The sequence below is a fragment of the Coregonus lavaretus genome (assembly GCF_964263955.1).
Source record: "Coregonus lavaretus genome assembly, contig: HAP1_SCAFFOLD_607, whole genome shotgun sequence".
Lineage (NCBI taxonomy): Eukaryota > Metazoa > Chordata > Actinopteri > Salmoniformes > Salmonidae > Coregonus > Coregonus lavaretus.
Window position 1 is genome coordinate 59,960 of NW_028157821.1, and position 10,872 is coordinate 70,831.

At 40.6% G+C, this 10,872-nt stretch overlaps 1 protein-coding gene across 2 annotated transcripts; it reads right to left on the bottom strand.

Moving 5' to 3' along the window:
* Positions 1 to 50: 50 nt before the first annotated feature.
* Positions 51 to 10,190, bottom strand: LOC311124868 (hepatoma-derived growth factor-related protein 3-like). 2 transcript variants are annotated; one of them, XM_084198966.1, is made up of 7 exons: positions 10,045 to 10,190; positions 9,360 to 9,460; positions 8,316 to 8,392; positions 6,539 to 6,677; positions 5,897 to 6,064; positions 3,571 to 3,702; positions 51 to 2,949 (listed from the first exon to the last, which is right to left on the bottom strand). In XM_084198966.1, exons 2-7 carry the CDS (start codon positions 9,441 to 9,443, stop codon positions 2,923 to 2,925), a joined length of 627 nt encoding a protein of 208 aa, XP_084055092.1. In that variant the 5' UTR covers positions 9,444 to 9,460; positions 10,045 to 10,190; the 3' UTR covers positions 51 to 2,922. The 2 variants fall into 2 exon arrangements, with proteins under 2 accessions (XP_084055092.1, XP_084055093.1); XM_084198967.1 differs by lacking the exon at positions 10,045 to 10,190 and having other exon boundaries at positions 3,571 to 3,699; positions 9,360 to 9,832.
* Positions 10,191 to 10,872: the final 682 nt, after the last annotated feature.

A 10,872-nucleotide genomic window follows, 5' to 3' on the forward strand; every position in this document is an offset into this window, starting at 1 on the left:
CGTGTGAGATGTCTGTGTTATCCAAATAATCAGTGTTTGCAAACACTGAGTGCATTCCAATGAGTTTATTCTGTAAAAGTATTGTCCATAAACAGCAAAAAACAGTTTACTTTAAACTACAAACCTTTCAAATGTAAAACATGTTCCAATTCCGTGCATTGACAAAGATTGAAAGGTTTAAACAAAAAAATGAAAATGTATGAGTTTACATTTCACACAGTGTTATAATCAACTATCATCAAAAAATAAATATAATATATTTTTTCATAAAGACAGAAATAGGAAGGAAAGAAGGCAACTGGCATCCCGTTGATGGGAGTGTGTAACAGTACGATGAACCAAGGTAGAAAACACAATTTTCCAGCATGCCAGATGCCAACTTTACACCAAACACTAAAGCTGCATTCATGACAAGTTGGATACTCTGAAAATATGACTTGTACACTTGGAGCAACGAGTTGTGTGCATTCACCTGCCTTGAACTGGTTGAGAACGCTGATTGGTTAATGGCAAACAAGCTGCATCAATCACAAATGAAAGTACAGCTATCAAGCTTGTAAAGAAATTATAGTGTTAAAAATATATATAAATAGCACGTTTTTTTTTTATAGATAATGTTTTGTTGTTGCATTTAACTGCCGAAAATGTTGTTATGGAGGTAATTTCCTTAGTAGGTGATGTCAGAGGTCAGCATGTCAGAGGTCAGCATGTCAGAGGTCAGCATGTCGGAGAAGTCAGAGCACAGGAATGATACCCGAGTTTCCCACTTGTAATTACTTGGAGGGCCGTTCAAATGTTGTTCTTTTCACTCGGAAGCTTGTATTTCTGAGTTTCCAACATGTCATAAATGCCGAAGGATGAAAACCAATATATCGTCTGAAAAAGGTGCTTTGCAAACATTGTTGTGTTATGTCTTATTTTCTCCTTCACTGCACGGTGGAAGAAGTGTGAATGGAAAAACAGCAGGTATACTGAACAAAAATATAAATGCAACATGCAACAATTTCAATTATTTTACTGAGTTACAGTTCATATAAGGAAATCAGTCAATTGAAATAAATTCAGCAGGCCCTAATCTATGGATTTCACATGAGTGGGCAGGGGCGCAGCCATGGGTGGGCCTGGAAGGTCATAGGCCCACCCACTTGGGAGCCAGACCCACCCACTGGGGAGCCAGGCCCAGCCAATCAGAATGAGTTTTTCCCCACAAAAGGGCTTTATTACAGACAGAAATACTCCTCAGTTTCATCAGCTGTCCGGGTGGCTGGTCTCAGACGATCCCGCAGGTGAAGAAGCCGGATGTGGAGGTCCTGGGCTGGCATGGTTACAAGTGGTCTGCGGTTGTGAGGCCGGTTTGATGTACTGCCAAATTCTCTAAAATGACGTTGGAGGCGGCTTATGGTAGAGAAATGAACATTCAATTCTCTGGCAACAGCTCTGGTGGACATTCCTGCAGTCAGCATGCCAATTGCACGCTCCCTCAAAACTTGCAACATCTGTGGCATTGTGTTGTGTGACAAAACTGCACATTTTAGAGTGCCCTTTTATTGTCGCCAGCACAAGGTGCATCTGTGTAATGATCATGCTGTTTAATCAGCTTCTTGATATGCCACAACTGTCAGGTAGATGGATTATCTTCGCAAAGGAGAAATGCTCACTAACAGGGATGTAAACAAATTTGTGCACAACATTTGAGAGAAATAAGCTTTTTGTGCATTGGAACATTTCTGGTATCTTTTATTTCAGCTCATGAAACATGGGACCAACACTTTACATGTTGCGTTTACATTTTTGTTCAGTATAATTGAAAACGTTGAGAAAATAACTAGGTAGTTGTGTACAACAGTTGAGCATGCCACTATAAAAAGCTTTTAAAATATACCATAACCCATTCTACTGACACACGTTAAAACCGATTCATCACTTCCCATAGAAAGATGAAGGCAGCGTAGTGCACTACAGTATGTAGGGAATAGGGTTCCATTTGGGATGCAGACGAGTAGTTAGCTAGAGGAGTCAGGTAGAATATTGGCCCTATATTCTACAGCCAAAGTAAAATATATAGATAGAGAGTTACAGAGTTATACAGAGTTACAATGTGTAACTCGATTTGTGCACAACACTTCGTACATTTATCTATGTATTTTTCCATTCATTTTTTGAAGGTTACATACAGTGCTGAGTGATATGGATAATGTTATACAGTCAGTTAAACACAAATTTCCAGTAACTTTCCCCAAAATCCCAGGTTTCCCATAAATTCCAGTCGTATGATCCCCGGATGTACTGCTTATTCCCTCCTGATTACAGGAATATTCCAACCAGGATTTCTGGAAAACTGGACATTTTTGAAAATGTACCGGAATTTTGCAACCCTAAGCTAGTCCCTCCCCTTAAACCATTGTTTTAGAAAAGCAAATCCAAGATACAACTAGTATGATCACAACACTGCAATACCCAACATATATCAATCATCATAGACCACAAGGGAGTATATTAGACTGTATATTCATATAATTTTTATCAAACATAGCTAACATGTTTACCTCTATGACATCATTGATGGATTAATCAGATAGTGGAGGCTAAGGGTCAATATAAATATCGATTTATGCTTATTTTACACTGTTTGGATATTAAATGTGGTGTTCTGATTTCGACGAGACGAGGACACAAGTGTGTGTGTGTGGTTTTGAAGCTAGTTACTTTGGCTGTAGTCTAGCCTGGGTGTGAGTCTGTTGGCCTGAAGCAGAATTGTACAGATTTAGTGATATACTGTCGTAGATGTATGTTATTTTTTACATAGAGTTAGAAGTGAATGGCCCATTACAGGACGTGGTGATGATGGGAGTTTGACCGTTCCAATTTCACATGACAGCAACAATGAATACCTTCCCTTCCGTCTGCAGGTGTCCACGGCACCTAATGTTCTTCTCTCAGCAACTGGTTCTGGAAGAGAAGGCAGAAATAATGTAAATGAAAAAGATCCTTTTAAAGAATTAGAATACTCATAAGAAACATGTATCTAACAGTGACACAGGACACAATGAAGTGACATAATAATGCTGTTTGAATGATACAAGATGTCAAACAGAATCTGAACAATTATTTTGCTACCATGCCCCCTGGTGTCAGTATTTGTGCATTGAATGAACAATATCTGCAACATTTTCAGCTCCATTTTAATCTTTGCTAAATCAAATAAATTAGTAATCAAGTGTTGATCTTTCCACACTATCACTTTGTGGTACTAAGGAAGGAATAAACATATCTGTGACTGAAATGTGTCAGCAATGTCTTGTCAACTAGGGTCAATGTCACGCCAACCATACAAACAGATCTGGGATCAGGCTACATCCACCAGGGTTGGGGTCAATTCAAATTGAAGACAGTCAAGTAGACTGAAATTCCGAATTAATTGTTGTAAAACTTTCATATATTTTCAATGACTTCTCAATAAATTGAAAAGGAGAACCTATTTATTTTTAATTTAAATTCAAATCCTTTCCTGATTTGACTGACATTAATTAGAATTGTCCCCAACCCTGTTATCCCCCCTGGGCGGCTCACCTTGCTGTCAGTGGTGTTCTGGATGATGCCGTTATCGGGGTCTCCCCCCTCTGATCCGCTCTTCTGATCCTCCTCTTTCCCGTCCTCCAGATCCTCCTCTCCAGACGAGATCCTGGACAGCTTGGACGACTTCTGGGGACAACACACACAGATCAGCTCTATTTATTTATTTAGTGAATGCAAAGAATGTGGTGCATGGTTTGCTCCACCCCACAGGCCATAGCTTGCTTTTATGCCCCATCGGTGGAAGTTGGCGAGGCATGTGCCATGGCCAGTTCTGAACCTATTGAGGACAACTCCTTCCTGGGGACGTTGAAACCAGGGGGCTGTTGTAACCAGGGGGCTGTTGTAACCAGGGGGCTGTTGAAACCAGGGGGCTGTTGTGTGCGGGTAGTGATGAGGTGCTTATTTGTCAGATCAGCACTCATGCAACACTACATGGACGTGCTTAGCTAGTGGATAGCTAGACTCCATGATACTGTATCAATAATTATTTCATTACATTTCAGAGAGATGATTTGCAGTCTTGCAATATATGTGGTAAACAGAGCGCCTCATTGAACAATAAAGTAAGTATTTAATGAAGTTTAATTAATGCATCCATTATTCTCTGGACTGGATACATTTTTTTATAATATTTGGTTCCAAAATGTTCTGTAAGGTATCTGAATAAATGAGCATGGCTAATAATGTTTCAACCAACCCCCAGTCAGGCTTCATCAGGTCATTGTCCTCATTACCTCAAATCTGATAGAAAAGATCTACATCCCTGTTAGTGTATCATAATGTATTAACATAACATCCCTGTTAGTGTATCATAATGTATTAACATAACATCCCTGTTAGTGTATCATAATGTATTAACATAACATCCCTGTTAGTGTATCATAATGTATTAACATAACATCCCTGTTAGTGTATCATAATGTATTAACATAACATCCCTGTTAGTGTATCATAATGTATTAACATAACATCCCTGTTAGTGTATCATAATGTATTAACATAACATCCCTGTTAGTGTATCATAATGTATTAACATAACATCCCTGTTAGTGTATCATAATGTATTAATATAACATCCCTGTTAGTGTATCATAATGTATTAACATAACATCCCTGTTAGTGTATCATAATGTATTAACATAACATCTGCTCTGCATGACCTTGTAGCTCAGTTCAACTCAGTGTGTGATGTTGATCTGTTCCCTTTCACTACACCACACTACACATATAAAGAACACAGGTCAAATGCTGTGTGCGCTTAAACATAACAGCTGTATTTGCACTGAGAAACAAAACAGTAAAAGCATAGCCAGCGCTTTGAAGGACTAAAGCAAGAAAATTGCCATCTGTGTAATGTAAGTATGAGTTAGACCATTCCAATTTGAGAGGCTGAGGTCGGTCTTCTGGAATGTTACATTCCATCCAATAGATGTGCGTAATGGAGCCCAGTTGCTAGGCAACAGTGGTTGCTAAGCGAGGACAGGGTGGAGGGGGCTGTGGGTGACTTTTTTCAACCCAGGCCTGAATCGACACCACAGTAACATTACCTACAACCTCCCCGCCTCTATATAGGCCGATAGGCTTTGTGTTGTCCTTATGAATGAAACACCATTCAAATGGAACTATCAGTGTTTCTCAACCCTCCTAGTTGACTTCATAATCTGTCTTTTTCAAGATTAGCTGACAACTTGGAATGAAATGTAACAGTAGGCTATAACATGGGTAGTGACAGGTGCTTGTGATAGCCTACAACAGCAAGCTGTGAGTGATTGTACCCCCCCCCCCCCCTTACTGCTCCCCTGAACATAAGCACCTGCACTCTGACCTCTCACCTTTAACCTATAGGTTAGCTATAGCTCCAGAGAGACTAGAGATAGAGCTCAATAGTCTAACGTGGCTTCCTCTCATTTTATCCTTTGCTTCATTTAGCTGACATTACTAAACAGGTGAAGACAGATATCTGGTTGGAAGGCATCCATTATATTGCTTTCACCTTGTCTGGTCAGTGCAGATGAAGGAGAGGAGGCAAGGAGAGGAAGCCTCTTGAGAGTTTTGAGATGCACCCTTAGAGATGCCCCTGAAATGACCCTGTTGGCAACCATCTCATACTAAAAAAAATCATAACACGCCCAAGACCATCGTGACACTTAGGTTAAGCCAGTGTTCTTCAACCCTGTTCCTGGGGACCCACAGGCTGTGCAGGCTTTTTTATAGCCCAGCACTAACACATCCAGGACTAGGGTTGAGTTATACAGGTTTAGAGTGTGATAGAGTGTAATAACAGGTTAGAGTTTGATAACTGGTTTGTGATAACCTGTACCTTAGAGGAGGCCGTCTTTTTCCGTTTGGACCCGGCCCGGTCTTCCTTCAGTTTGACTTTGTCATCTTCCACCTCCTCTATGGAATCTCCCTCCTCTCCTTCACTGCTCCCGTCTGCCACGTTTCCTCCTTCTCCCTCCGTCTTGGAAAAACTCTGCTGCTGGATAGCCTGAGAACATAGAATAGAGTAGAATAGAATACAACTTTATTGTCCAAAAGAAGTGGAAAATATACCTTTGGCTTCATAGTGATATGAGAAAAATTTACAGAACAGTACAGTGAGCAGACGTTATTCACTGATGTGCTATTGAGATCAACTGAGAACATATTAACAACAAAACAAATAAAATAGAAATCTCTTCTATAACAAACTCTCCAGGAGATGACTACACCAAAGTCAAGCAGCAGCCCATAATATGTGAACACTGGACTCAGACAAGCAGTTATAAGACATCAGCAACTAAGATACAACTCTGGTGTGTGTGTGTCCTTGTTGCTGATGGCTTATAAGTTATTAGTTATGAGTTTGGCTTACAAGTTATAACTGCTAGTCAGAATGCACGGTCCACATATCTTGATTACTTTTGTATACTTCTGTATGTGCCGGTCAATCCACAAAAATGGACTGAGGAGCACGACTGACCTGATAGCCGGTGAATTTGACCCCTGCGTTGTTCTCGATCTCCCACAGACCCTCGTTGAAACCTTTCCTCTTGTTGGACTTTCCAAACTTGTCCTTGTACTCATTGTATGGTAGGAGATCCCTGGGGCCCAGGAAGGCACTGTGGTGCAACAGATGGTGAAAAGTAAGGCCAACATGACCAGTACCAAACCACTAACATTAGTTTGTCATCACAAAAATGTAACTTACACTGAGTGTACAAAACATTAAGAACACCTTCATACTATTGAGTTGATGTCCAAAGTAACGTCCAAAGTAACGTTCTTGTATTATTTCACAATCTGTTTTTTTGGTCTAGGAATTCTGCATATACACTGAGTGTACAAACATTAAGAACACCTTCCTAATATTGAGTTGCACCCTTTTGCCCTCAGAACAGCCTCAATTCATCGGGGCATGGACTCTACAAGGTGTTGAAAGCGTTCCACAGGGATGCTGGCCCATGTTGACTCCAATGCTTCCCACATTTGTGTCAAATTGGCTGGATGTCCTTTGGGTGGTGGACCATTGTTGATACAAACGGGAAACTGTTGAGCGTGAAAGACCGGCAGTATTGCAGTTCTCTATTTTGGCCATATACCACAACCCCCCGAGGTGCCTTATTGCTATTAGAAACTGTTTACCAACGTAATTAGAGCAGTAAAGATAGATGTTTTGTCATACACGTGGTATACGGTCTGATATACCACAGCTGTCAGCCAATCAGCATTCAGGGCTCGAACCACCCAGTTATAATAGGCCTATATAATCTGCTGATCACTATAATACAGTGTTATAACAGTGTGATACCATAGGCCTCAGTGTGATACCATAGGTCTCAGTGTGATACCATAGGCCTCAGTGTGATACCATAGGTCTCAGTGTAATACCATAGGTCTCAGTGTAATACCATAGGTCTCAGTGTAATACCATAGGTCTCAGTGTGATACCATAGGTCTCAGTGTGATACCATAGGCCTCAGTGTGATACCATAGGTCTCAGTGTGATACCATAGGCCTCAGTGTGATACCATAGGTCTCAGTGTAATACCATAGGTCTCAGTGTGATACCATAGGCCTCAGTGTGATACCATAGGTCTCAGTGTAATACCATAGGCCTCAGTGTGATACCATAGGCCTCAGTGTGATACCATAGGTCTCAGTGTAATACCATAGGTCTCAGTGTAATACCATAGGTCTCAGTGTGATACCATAGGCCTCAGTGTGATACCATAGGCCTCAGTGTGATACCATAGGTCTCAGTGTAATACCATAGGCCTCAGTGTGATACCATAGGCCTCAGTGTGATACCATAGGTCTCAGTGTAATACCATAGGTCTCAGTGTAATACCATAGGTCTCAGTGTGATACCATAGGCCTCAGTGTGATACCATAGGCCTCAGTGTGATACCATAGGTCTCAGTGTGATACCATAGGTCTCAGTGTGATACCATAGGCCTCAGTGTAATACCATAGGTCTCAGTGTAATACCATAGGCCTCAGTGTAATACCATAGGCCTCAGTGTAATACCATAGGCCTCAGTGTAATACAAATGGCCACAGGAGATGCTTTTGGTAATCTGCTTATCAACAAAATAGGTATTGATAAAAAGAAGTTGCAAAGAAAAGGTGTGGATGTGTCCCAAATTACATATTCCCTATGTAGTGCACTACTTACCCCATAGGGCTCTGGTCAAAGGTAGTGAACTACATAGGGAATAGGATGCCATTTGGGACAAAATAGTAGTGTTTTGGCGTACGTTTCATGCGTGCCGAAGAAGAAGATGGGATATTTATTAGCAGGTGGCTTGACGGCTCCCTCTGGAAGTTCATCAATCTAATGGGGGGGTGATGGAGAGAGAGAGAGAGAGAGAGAGAGAGAGAGAGAGACAGAGACAGAGACAGAGACAGAGAGAGAGAGAGAGAGAGAGAGAGAGAGAGAGAGAGAGAGAGAGAGAGAGAGAGACAGAGAGAGACAGAGACAGAGACAGAGAGAGAGAGACTGTTATAACACTCAAATCAGATGCATCTGTTCATGAGATCATCTTTCAAAATGAACTCATAATACAAACTGCAACAGTGTATGTGAACTGCATTGTTGACACACTTTAATATTTCAGTAAACTGTACTATCATATCTTCAATGCTGTATGTTGGCTACATATTCCAAACAACAGAAACAAGAGTATAAAGTGTCAGTATCTTGAAACAATGTTGCAGATACTAGAACACTTGAGTGCAAAGGTGTAACCAGAACGCTTACAATGTAACATTGTTGCTGGAAAGGGCTCACGCTCACCCGGTTACCTCAGGTCAAGTCTGACTGACTATAAAGGCTAGCTCTAGTAGGCTATACCAAATCGGTGAGTTGCTACAGTAGCTAATTACTCTACAGGCCTATACAATTGCAACAGCTTTGAATTCAATGGAATTTGTGGAATGTGGAAAATGAAAAGAAAAAACCGTACGTAAGGAAGAGACGGATTCAAAAATAGACATAGTAGCACACTATACAATAGCGCCCTCATTTCCTGACTGAGAAACACAGGGAAAATGTCAACAATGGTAAACATAAGAATTACTGGTTCTTGTGGTTTGCAGTGTATCAAAATAGCGAGCTGCAATAGCTGTATATGTGATGAAGGTAGGTGCACTGTGAACTAAGCACTTTACTGCAAAAGACGAACAAGCATGGTGAAGAAGGTGGCGGCAAGAGCCCATCGCATATATCCCAAAGCATCGGCGGTATTGTCTCAGGCAACCCCGCCTCCCTGCTTTTCAGCTCGGCTGCATCACCTACTCACCCTCGCTGGCCAGTGTGGGTATCCCTTCATCTTCGCAAAAACCAAATCTCCTGCCTTGTACTCCCGCGGCCGTGGACGGGCCATAATGACTGTGTGTAGGCCTACTCCAATTTGAGATGAAAATAAATTAAGGTGTTTTAGTTCGGCCCTCAACAGAGATAGGAATTATCGACCATCAATGTATTGATAGCAAGACTGCAGTTTACACGTAAATAAATAATTAAAGAAAAGGATAAGGCCTGGAAACGGTGCCTCATGCACAAAAATGTGTAGATCAGCGCAAGAATACAGGTACAAAACCTAAATCCCAACGTCGAGAAGCTGTCACTGTAGTCCTTAGAGAGTGTGTTAATAATAATAACTAAAAAAAACGTCCTCAATAGTGGATGTATTAATTTAAAAAGGAGAGCGACATTGAGAACATGGACTCTTACCAAAATTAGGCTACTCCTCAAATGGAGACAGAAAATATGGGTAATTCCTAGACTACATGACCAGTTTCTTGCCTGTCCTTGCAAAGAGACAAATTTTAAATGCAGTATTGTTTTCAATGACAGCCTACATTTTGAGTAGCCTGCAGGCTACTTAAATATGCTAAATAAATTAGGGCAGTAAATAGGTCTGCCAGTGCCATAGGTGTCAAACTAACCCTAACACTGCCAAAGTATATGCATAAATATACTACCTTGTGCAAAGAACACCACGATTAAAGTCTGTAAGGAATTTTTGCTTCTGGGGGTGCTATTGATCCAAAAGAGGCCACTGTCCAGATTATCTCATTGGATAGAAAGGGGCACACCTCCCCATGCACATGAGCAAAAGTTACAGTATATAGAGTACCACAGTATGAGTCATAATACCCATAAAACCTAGCGGTCAAACATTGAAATGGTTCCAACAAATGTTCCACCATTAATTTTTCCCATAGGGGGTTTTATAAACACTTAAAATAAGGGCTGTGTAAATCTCTCTAGGACAAGGTGACTTTTATCAATATATTTGCCTGTATTTACCCCCCCCCCCCAAAAAAAAAAAAAAATAAAAAAATAATCATAAAATGAAATGCTAATTAGCTGCTAATGTGGCTATCATAAAGAACTACAAATGCCATGATGATCTGGACAGACTGCCGAATCAAGGCAAAGGTATGAATCTCTGGATTAACTATCAGATTTTAGCTAAATGTAGTAATTAATAAATTAGCTACATTTCTTTAAATTGACAATTCTGTGAACTGTCTTGTGCAAGTTTTAAATTGACACAATACCTGTTAGCAAAGGTGTCAGCTAGAGATGACGTGCTGGAATTTGCAGGGATTTGTAAACTTGCAGGAAGTCTACTTTGATGCTAATTAGCATTTTCAAATCTGAGAGTAAATAGAGCCGAATATATTGATAAAAGTCACATTGTCCGAGAGAGATTTACATGATTATCAAAACGTCACGCCAGGGTAAGCCTACACAAAACACAGCCTTTATTTTAAGTTTTTCTAACATCCCCTATCGGAAAAATG